Raw genomic sequence first — 10380 nt, forward strand, 5'->3', positions numbered from 1 at the left:
GAAAGAGTTTAGCCCGGCTAAGAAATTAAGAAATTGCTTAATAATGTGTCAGAAATGCTGCATCTTTCTTTTCAGTATTTCCCAGGGTTTGCAAAATTTCCTTTTAAAGATGGATGCAGCTTTTCTTTCCTTTTAATTTTTCCACTTACTTTGATTGTATTTTGTTTCTGCCCTGCCTAGCTCGCTTTCCACATTTCTCATAAAACCAAGAGGGATGTGATTTTTTTTTTTTGTTTAATAACTTAAACTTGAGAAGGTTATTCCATTGCCAACATTTCCTAGTTGGTGTGCAATGGAAATCTACCCGTGGACCCATGTTGATGAGGTTGTGGAAACAATGTTTGCTTGGAAATGCCAGCCCCGTGACTGGCATAGGAAGGACAGCATGTGCTTCAGCAATACTTTAAAGCAGTATTTTGAACTTTGAAGCCAGTGGGTGCAGAAGGGGAGAATGACAGAGAGGAACTAGTTGAGCTTCTGGGATTTTTTTAGCATTGTTTTATTGTTTCCAGTGGTTGTGAGCACGGCGTGCCTTGCTTTAGGCAGGATGGGGGGACAGTGGCATGAGCATCTCTCCTGGGAAGCGAGTGCAAAGGGGCCACAGTGGAGTCATGTACCAGGATTGGGGTTCCCTCTGTGTATTCCCTGCATTTCACAGAAGTAGGACAGATGGGGTGGCCTCTGTCTCCTGCTGACACCAGAGGGCAGATAAGGCTCCCTGGTGGTCTCCCCGCCTCCTGTGCCTGAGAGGTGATGAGAAGGGGACAAGTGCCTGAGAGGTGATGAGAAGGCGAAAGAGTGCTGGGCCAGACTGCAAATATGGGAAGACTGAGGCCCATCGGCAGCAGAACATGGGGAAAAAGCTGATGCTGTGAGTCTCGCATCTGAAGCATGAGCTACATTTCATGAACTCATTTTTCAATGCTACCATGAGCAGAATTTTAGTTTGGGGCCAACTTGAAGCCTGCTGTAAACAAGTTGCCAAACTTCCACTTACATTCCATCTCCTTTCCCCTAGATTGTAATGGTTTTCTATGGCACACAGAAGCAATACAAAAATAATTCTGGTGTTTTTCTACATCATTAAAGAACGTTCCTTAAGCCCTTGGTAACTTGGGGTCTGCTGCTGCTTGTCTGTGTGCGGTAGAAACCAGGCCCACACTGATGATGATTTTGGTGTTAACCCTCCCGGTATCCTAAGGGCTCTTCTTTTTGTTAAAGGTTTTTCTGTTGTTTGAAAAAAATGGTCAAGAGTTTGTCTGGTTGTCTTGGGGAGCATTTCTGAGAATAGGAAATTAATTAATCCATTTGGATTTTACCAAAGACTTCTACATCGAGTGGCTTTAAAATGTATTTAAAATGTTTATTAAAATCCAAGTCAAATGATTTTTAACAAACTGTCTCAAGATAGACGAAACTGCCTTTTTGGAGTAGCTATATTGTTTATTCTTTGTATTGCAGTAGCACCTAGAGAACCCTGTTGTGCTAGATGCGGAACAAACATGTAACAGAGATGGTCCCTGCCCATATGAGCTTACAGCCTTCAGCTTAGCCTCTGCATCGTCCTGCTGGGGGATTAACCAGGCATCCGTTCTTGTTACATGCTTCTGCCATTTTAGCTGGGCTCTCCTGGGGCAATGAGGTCAAACCCGCAAGCTTGATTTCCTCATTACCCCCAACAGAGAAAAGATCACATAGGAGGCAAGTTTCAGAGTGCTGAACAACTTGCCCTTTCGCGCTGTACATTTCTCAGACTGATTTTTCACACGCTGTAGATACCAAACCTGTGGCTGAGCCATGTGGGCTTCCTGAGATCACTGCTGCTCCTTGAAGAGCTGTGGTTTCCTTGTTCCCAGTGTCCTCAGGCAGACAGAGGTGTTTGGATAAAAGGAAGCCTTTTCAGTGGTTTATGGTTTAGATTATTTTAAAAAAAAATTTTTTCTTTTTTGTTTTGCCTTCTAAGTTTTCATTCTCATTCTGTGGGTACCTTCCCACAGTTGCTGCCATTTGGGGCAAGGGGAAGGGTATAATAAAAAGCAAACCTGACATCACACATGCACACTGCCAATCATCAAAGTATCAAAAACAAAGCTTGCAAGAGCACAAACTTGGATAAATGTGGAGGGAAAAAAAAAAAAAGGACACTGACTAAGCACATCAGGCCATCTTGTCTCTTTGGGCAGCTTTAAGTTAGGGTGGAACGTGTTTTTTGAGCTTGTCTCCTGGGTCACCATCCCATCCTTTTCTACCTCCTCTCAACCCTCAGGTATAGCTGGGATTTGTCTCTTCTAATTTACAGAGCCTTAGAGAGACAGTCCCAGGGAGGGATGAACGAGGAATCCTGAACAATGATTCATGCTTGATCAGGTTATGGGATTTTATGGGGCAAAAGAAGCCGAAAGATAATTTCTCTAGACCTGTCTGTTCCCTTCTCTACTCTCACTCAGTGGCATGGACTGGCTCTTGCAGGCTGGGAAGGTGATGGGATCGTGCGAATGAAGAAGGGGTAACTTCTCCATCTGTGCTTGGTTTTGGGCAGGTCCCATCTGCTATTTATCCCTCCTATCCACAAAAGAGCAAGGGAGAGCCATTGTGCTTCATTTGCAGGGGTGTGAAAGAGATGAGGTGCGAGAAGTAAACCCAGAGCAAAAAAACTCTAACTAAGGATATCAAACATGCATGTCAGGGAAGGGGAGAGGAGAGGTCTGAACCTTGGCAAACAGAAAAAATGAACTGTGGTTTCCAGTGTGTGCTAGAGCCTAGCTCTGATTGAAGCCACGTGGCTTGTGAATAATGCTGGCAGAAGCAGAGCAATAGGCAGTTTGGCTTTCTGTTAGCAGAGAGGAGGGACAGCTCTTTCTACTGAGGTGCTTCTAACTTGTTACCCCCCAGAAATAAATAAATAAATATCCTGAAGCCACATGTGTCTTTGGTGCAGCTCAGCGGAGCTGTCTCTGAACCTCTGGTCAAGGAGACCTCGTTCTTGCCCCACATCTCGCAAGGCAAGGGCAATGTCAGGGAACAGCACTTTCAAAACACCAGCCAAATGCAGAGTTCTCTGAAACCAAATCCCTCTGCCTGCAAATAAGAAAGTTGGTTTTCTGATTACATGTTTCTAAATGTTTTCTCACGAACTTCCTTTGGAGATTAGGAAGATGAAAAAAAAAAAATGGGATGAGTGCTCGCTGGCCCAAGCTCAATATCCAGAATCTCTGCTTACAGCTCTCAAGGATGAAGGGCTTCCTCAAAAAAGTTTCCTGTCCACAACTTATGATGCATCACGCATCTCCAGGAGATGCACAAGCTGCTACCAATGTGCTCTGAGGTTACAGTACCCAGTCCCCTGTAGCTAAGGAAGAAAAAAACCCAAATATTCTTCACCTCTGCAGAGGTGGGTCTAGGATACAGTCACCTGAGTCCCACATACCCCAGAAGTCTGGGGGAGCTTGGATGTGGACTTCTGTGACCTGTTACAGGGACAGGCTCAAACAGGAACGATTTGGATGTGAATCCAAATCCGAATTCCCACAGATTTTTGGCTGCCACTTGTCCGGGAGCCTTTATTCTATCTCTAATTCCACAAAAGAAACAGAAACAAAAAACAATAAAGTAAAAGGTGCTTTTAAAATACCATGAGGAGAGAAACTGCCATGGAAATAAATAGCAAAAATAACAAAGTTAACATTTCTGGTGTCACAGCAGCTCTGAAATTCAAGTAGTGTGCACATGCCTACAGGACTTTCTCACAGCCACTATCGGCGTGGCCTGAGGTTCAGAGCTCAGATTGTGTCCTGTTGTTCACTGAAACAACCAACTCCTCCCTGGTGCTGGAATGGATTTAGAGAGAAGGGGAGAGGAAAGGTGGATGCAGTCTCTGCTAGAATCAGGTCTTCACCGTGCCCACCTGATGCTGCGCTTTAGCGGGACAAAGACACAAAGTTCTCTTATTTCTGTTCCTGTCTGTCATGCCTGAGATATAATGGCCATGCTTCAGAGTTGGAAAGGGTATTGCTTCAAATAGTCCCCCATCCGCCTGGGCAGAGGGAGCTGGTCCACATCAGCTGTAGACTTGTTAATCCGTAGCCGGCACAGGTGCTGTAGACTGGGGATGTTGTCTTTGCGGCTGAGCGGCCGTATGAGTTTCAAGTGTACTGCAGCTGCTGCCATCTCTTTTTGCATGGGAGGTAGAGGAGATGGAGGTGGGTAAGGAGCCTCATTCTTGCTTTCCATCGTGCAGGACATGACATAATGCTGGATAAGACTGACTACATCTGGGAAGGCCAGGATCCGAGGTTTGGACAAGTAGTTTGAGTCTAGCCGGAACTTGCTGTCAGTGTATTCAATGCGCACGTTGGTGGGACCTCGATTTGTCTTGACAGAGAGTGTGAACAGGTAGCTGGGATGGGTGCTGTCCCGTACCAGGAAGGTGCCCTCTGGCATCTTTTGGAGATGCTGCTTGGCCTCGCTGGCAGTGATAGATCCCCAGTACCAACCTGGAAAAGCATCCAAGAAAGAAAAGGACTGGCAGTGTATTTAGGGAAGCCTCAAAGACTACTGAGTTCAGGGCTTGAGAAGTAACCAGGCTTTCCTACCTATGCTTGTCATTGCTGTGCTGGGGCTTGGGATGGGAATGACTACTTTTGTAGTTACTGCAGTTCACGGAGAAAGGGGGGCCTTTTTGCAATTCTGTCCCCTGATTCAGTTATAAAAGACAAAGCTTTTACTTACACTATTAATAAATTACTTCATGATACAAGTTTGTAGAGACTGAAAATACACTCGCTGCATCCACAAGAGTCAACCGTGGCTGTGACAGAACCAGGTTCCTATCTGAAGTGGAATCGGGAGATTCCTCCTGAAGCTCAGATTGCAGAGTTGGCTCCCTGCTCCCTTCTGACTCCTTGACTTTGTGAGCTGAGCCTTACCAGATTCTCGCAGATAGGAGAAGGTTTTTGCAATGCAGAGAAGGTCTTCTTCAGGGTCTCGTGTCTGAGGTGGGTTGCTGTCTGGAACCGGTGCTGCAAAGGCAGGCGCGGACTCCTCCTGGAAGGCCATAACTGGGAGGGGCTGCATGATTGGCTCTGGCAAATCCACCGCAATGTCCCTGAGCGACAGTCTCCTGATCTTTTCCTCCGCCAGCAAAGGATGAGGTCTGAAATGAAGGACACACTCTGCTATTTTTCCTTGCCTTGAAATAGGTTGCAGCGTATGTTCAGTGCATGCTACGTTGTACTACAACATGTTACATTTTGTAAACAGATCCTCAATACGATTACGTTTCAAACAGAGGCAAGGGGGGGAAAACTGCATGGCTGAAGATGAGCCCTTAGAAACAGGGAGAGAGTTGGCCTCTTTCGCCTTGTAAATGGTGGTCTATCTTGCAATTTAGGTTGATTTGAAACCTGGTATTTTTAGATGTTGCCTTTTAATATATAGTTTCAGAGGCAATAAGGTTCATAGTAGCATTACAGCTTCATTGACATCATTACAATATTGGAGCATTTCCTTTTTCTGCCAGTGAGTTTGTTAGTCATTACTGTAATACAATTAGAAGCAGAATGTGGAGTAGCTTGAGTTTTGTCCTACCTGCTTTCTGCTCGAGGTTGACCTGATCCTAAGTTAGAAATCAGGGTGAGATCTTGTAGGAGAATAATGAGAATTCTTGTTTTAGCCAAGCCTGTGCATTGCACAAACCCTAGCATTCAACAGCATGACGGAGATCTCAGTGCAACTGTAATCCCTGCAGGATTACGGCAGGAGGAGGTTCTGCCATGACTGGGCTGCTATGAACATTAATCCCTCTGTGGCCTAAAGAGAGCATTAGCGTCGCTGTTCAGCATCTAAGTGCAGTTTCACAAAGCCTGGAGCTCTCATGGGCCATGGATGCTCCTTCTCTGCAGCATGGAGATTCCTAAAGGAAGGCAGAGCCCCAGGGGGAGGATGGATGTTGGGGGCCAGGGAAATCTTCATTCCCAGGCAATCTCCTGAGCAAAAGCATTAGGTTCTGTCTTTTCTTCTAGGCTCTTTGCCTTTGTGTTCCCTGTACTGCTGCATGTCCTGTGTTATATCACCCACACGCACTCGCTTGCTTGAAACATTCTTTCAGACACTTAACATAAAAGATGGCTGAGTTTCTAGAGAAATACAACACGGCCCTCAAAGCGAGACCGTCACAGCACCACTGGAGCTGATGGCAAAGGCAGCAGCCACCTCCTCCCACATCACTGAAGAGAGAAGTGGAAGGAGACTCTGAAGTCATAAGGAGTTCCCTTCCCATCTTCCTCCTCTGTGCTTTGTGTGAACAGCGACACTTTAGGTACATAGATAAATTTGTTGTAAACTGATCTGCACCTGATCATAGCTGCACTCCACCTTCTTGCACTGCTGAGTCTCAGGTATGGGATGGGGAGCAGGAAGGAGGGATCTGGGGGGAAAGTAGATTAGAGAGAACCTGAAAACGATTTCACAGTTATTTGTGAGTGAGAGCCACGATTGGTTCCATGACTCTGCATTTCTAATAAAACCACGTAGGTTTGGAGTAAGGTTTTTGTAAAACCCCTGGCAAAATTGAATGTACGGAGAGACACTTCTTGCCCATGCAATACATGGCAAAACCCTGCTATTCTGTTGGTGTTTAGAAAAGAATATTCTTTCTTTTTCCATATGTCAAATCACATTTCAGAAGCAAGATATCTTACTTGGCATTCATGGCATTTGATCCTAATTTCTTAATTTCTACCCATGGGTAGGAAGGCAAACCTAATGAAAGTGATTGCTGGCCCTTATCTTCACCAGGCACCCTTGATCACAGGGACTGCATTTTCAGTGGCTTTCGCAGAACAGTGGGTCATGAATATACTTTTATGTCTGGAGATTGCTGTTGGGAAACCTCTGAGTTCTCTTAAGTCCCACCTGAGCTACATTTGTAGGTGTTGAGGGGGCTGTATTTATAAACATCTCTGGATGTCTCCCTGCCTGCCTTCTGGGGGAAAGGAGATTCTGAATTCTCCATTTCCTCCCTTTTTGAGCAAGGAGGACCATAAACCAGATCCTTCACTGTGCTGAATCTAATACTAGTTCATACTGTGCAGAGAGGGCGTTACACAGGACTGCTGGCAGAGCATTCTCTCTCAGGTGCATTCTTACACCAAATGTTCACTGAGCTGGAAATGACTGCAGCCAATGTTAAGTAAAATCAGCCCTGCACCGCTCACTGCCCATTCCCTCCTCAGAACTTCAATACTGCGGTCCAAATTCCAACTCTCTTTGAACTTATTTTCTCCTGGAGAGTTTTTCTGTCCTACCCCTTGGTAAAGGTTTTGAACACGAGGGAAACTTTTCTTGTTCCTAGCATGGAACTACTTTTTTGAATTTTATACGCCTACTTTGGAGAGGAGATTAGGAATTGGCTGAGAGACTGGGAAGGAAGGGAGAGATAGCGAAGCTACATGGGGAAATGTAGTCCTCTTTCACTGCATAAAGTTGTTCATTTCAAGGGCTGTACCAGTTCACCATTTGCTCCTCCAAAAGACACATCAGCTGTGTGAATTTGTCAGTAGGTTTCTTTTACAGAGCTGCTGTGGGTCTCTCTTGAGATGAGGTTTCCCACTGGGCTGGCTCTCTGCTGCCTTACGCTGTCAACCCAGAGCTGAAGGAGCCCAAACCCCATGCAGTCACTGCAGAGATCCTTCCACTGCAGCCAGAGAAGGGCCATGCTTACACTCTTCCTATTTTCCTTCTACATACCTGCCTTACGCCCTTTTCTCCCCCTACAAAAAGTCCTAGTGCATGGTGGGATTAGAAATTCCCATAGACCGGGAGGTGCTGGTGTCCTAAAAAACTTTTGTGCATAGGTTGAAGAAAAAAAGAGCTGCTGCTATGACCAGAGCAGCTCCAAGCACAGGCAGGGGAGAGCAGAGGGATCAGTGAGTAATGGCAGACTATAACTTTTAATGCAAGTACATTTGCAAGAGGGGTAAGAAGAGTTTGCTGGGATAAGGACACGTTGGAAGAGGTATGCTGATATGAAAAAGTCAGCCCTTTAATGGGGCAAAGTAAGTATTTGAAAATAATTAGCATTTGCAAAAAAAAAAGAAGGTAGAGGAGAGACGTGTGGAGGATCAGGACTGAACAGAGTAAAGTTTTAGTGCAACAGCTGCAATGGGGAGGAAAACAAATACATACAATTTGGCATGTCTAGCTGGTAGCCTGTGCGGAGTCTCAAGAGAAACAGCAAATGAACTTCCTTGTGCTTTGGGAATTAGTGTTTCAAAAAGCCTTGGAAAGCCAAGAAAGTTCAAGAGAATCAGCTTTGTCTGATACCATTTAGTGTTAGCTTTGCAGTTACTTTGCTGATAAGCTAAACTTTGTAACACAGTACAAATAGCACAAGAAAAAGTGTCTTGAGCTCCTCTCCCTTACATCAGCCAGGGGAGCCTGGTCTGAACAGGAGGGAGAGTATGGAGTCCAGGATATATGAAATCCTAGAGGAAAATGAAAACTGAGCAATAAATGGTCACTAAAAAAGATATTAAGAGACAACCATCTACACATCTGGCTACGTAACAAGTTCTTAGTGGGTGAAGGGAAGCAGTAGCTCTGGTATGTTAACCCTGGAGAAACACTTCAGATAAGGGTTTCACAAAGCCTAAGCTGAAAAACGAATTCCCTTTGCTGTGGCTATAGGAACTGCAGCAGCAGAATGAAAATGAGAGCGAAGACAAAGCCACCCGAGTAGTAGGAAAGTATTGGTAAGCATGAGCTCTGCGTGTCTGTGGAACAGATTTTGGGGGAAAATGGCAGAAAAATCCCCGTGCTTTAGTCTTTTAAAGCAGACAAGGCAAATGCGTTGCCTCTGAGGAAAATCCGCTGAGGGCAGGAGGGATGGGTAATACTGACATTATACAGGCTCAGGCTGAAACAAATGCTGACACTTCTCAAATATGCAGCATGTGTAAAAATGCTGGCAGATTCCTGCAGACCAGGTATTTACACATATTGATGACCTGAGCTGATCATACAGACACCAAAGTGCCAACACCAGTACCAGGCACCAGTGCCGGCAAATGGACTTGGATATTACCTGTTTTACTGAACAAAGTTGGTGTAACTGCATACGTGCCCCCTGTGGCCTTCATTCTACAGAATGCTGCATATGGGTACATCTGTATATACATATACATATATTTCATCTTACCCGTAAAAGCAATAGAAAGTGGAAATTATGTGTTGAGCATAAATATTTACTTAGAAATAGACAAAAAACATCTGAAGTCCGGGGAGGTTTTTCCCTGGGACCACTTTGTTTCCACCGGGACATTAGAGAAAACCCATGGTCTCGAGCCTGCGTCCCACAGGTGCTGCGCACACACCACTAAACAGCACACTCCAAGTTTTTCCTAATTTCTACTCCCCCAAAGACTTTGAATACCATGTAGTTTTTCAGCATAGAAAACATGGAAATCGGGAATACTTGATGGTCCTATGATTTTGGCCGTGGAATCTAAAAAGCAGACATATAGAACCCACACGCACAACTTAGCTCTCGGCCATCCTAAGTCACTCCTGTTCCATTACAGTCACACATGGCAACTCACGCCAGCTGAAAAACTGTCCCAGAGAATCTTACTAATTACAGTTATTACAGCTTTTAAAAAAGGCTGCAAAGGGTCTTACCCCTGAACACAGAGGATCATGTCACTCCTGGACCAGGGGAAAAGCATGAAGTCTTCAAGAAGGTGGGAAATGCTTTCTCCTCTTCTCTTTTTGTCTTCTCGTCTCCTTTTTCTTTGCTTCCCAGAAGGAGCAAGTGAGTTCCAGCCTCTCGTTAGGGGTTCACGGTAAGAGAAGGCTGGAGAGTCCCAGCAAACCCTGTCCGCAGTAGGTTGTATTTCAGACACAGAAAAAGCTGGGCAGAAGGCGAATCAGGCTGTCCGAGAAAGACTGTGCAGATCGTTTAGCAACTTTGGCCAGGAAAATTCTCAGAGCTTTAGAAAATAATGTATTCTTGTTCTGCTTTTCAGAAAGCGACAAGAGGAAAAAAGAAAAGTTTTTAAAATAACCAGAGAAAAGCTAAATTATATATATTTACAGAGTAAATAATCTTCCTTCAGAGCAGTCTTTTAGAAAAAATATTCAGAGCACTCTGAAATAATAATAAATAGATATCAATAAATAATATCTCCCCGAGCGCTTGGGGGAAGAGAGCCAGCCGGCAGAGCAGCAACCTGCTTTTTCACTGACTCCCCAAGTAATGAAGCTCCGAGAGGAAAAAAAAAAAAACTACCCAGCCTACTAAGTAATCTTTTGTTTGCCCCTTTTAATCTGTTCCAGGAAGTGAGGGATTCCTGGAATCGTATTGTATTCACATCACTCTTCCGA

General features: G+C 44.9%; 2 protein-coding genes across 7 annotated transcripts in view; one reads left to right on the forward strand and one right to left on the reverse strand.

Annotated features, from left to right (window-relative positions):
* Positions 1 to 10380, forward strand: part of MAPKAPK3 (MAPK activated protein kinase 3) — a 111377-nt gene that overhangs the window by 38436 nt on the left and 62561 nt on the right. The gene's annotated exons all lie outside the window — the stretch shown is intronic.
* Positions 1350 to 10356, reverse strand: CISH (cytokine inducible SH2 containing protein). Its single transcript, XM_009639366.2, has 3 exons — positions 9676 to 10356; positions 4926 to 5152; positions 1350 to 4493 (listed from the first exon to the last, which is right to left on the reverse strand). Exons 1-3 carry the CDS (start codon positions 9720 to 9722, stop codon positions 3991 to 3993), a joined length of 777 nt encoding a protein of 258 aa, XP_009637661.1. The 5' UTR covers positions 9723 to 10356; the 3' UTR covers positions 1350 to 3990.

This window comes from Egretta garzetta, unplaced genomic scaffold (assembly GCF_000687185.1).
Source record: "Egretta garzetta isolate BGI_Z169 unplaced genomic scaffold, ASM68718v1 scaffold215, whole genome shotgun sequence".
Taxonomy (NCBI): domain Eukaryota; kingdom Metazoa; phylum Chordata; class Aves; order Pelecaniformes; family Ardeidae; genus Egretta; species Egretta garzetta.

Coding starts and splice junctions, on each gene's coding strand:
- CISH (XM_009639366.2), bottom strand. CDS start 9,722: ATGCTTTTCCCCTGGTCCAGGAGTGACATGATCCTCTGTGTTCAGGG. Junction 5,153..9,675: donor ATGATCCTCTGTGTTCAGGG/GTAAGACCCTTT, acceptor CCTTCATTTCAG/ACCTCATCCTTTGCTGGCGG. Junction 4,494..4,925: donor CTCCTATCTGCGAGAATCTG/GTAAGGCTCAGC, acceptor ATGCTTTTCCAG/GTTGGTACTGGGGATCTATC.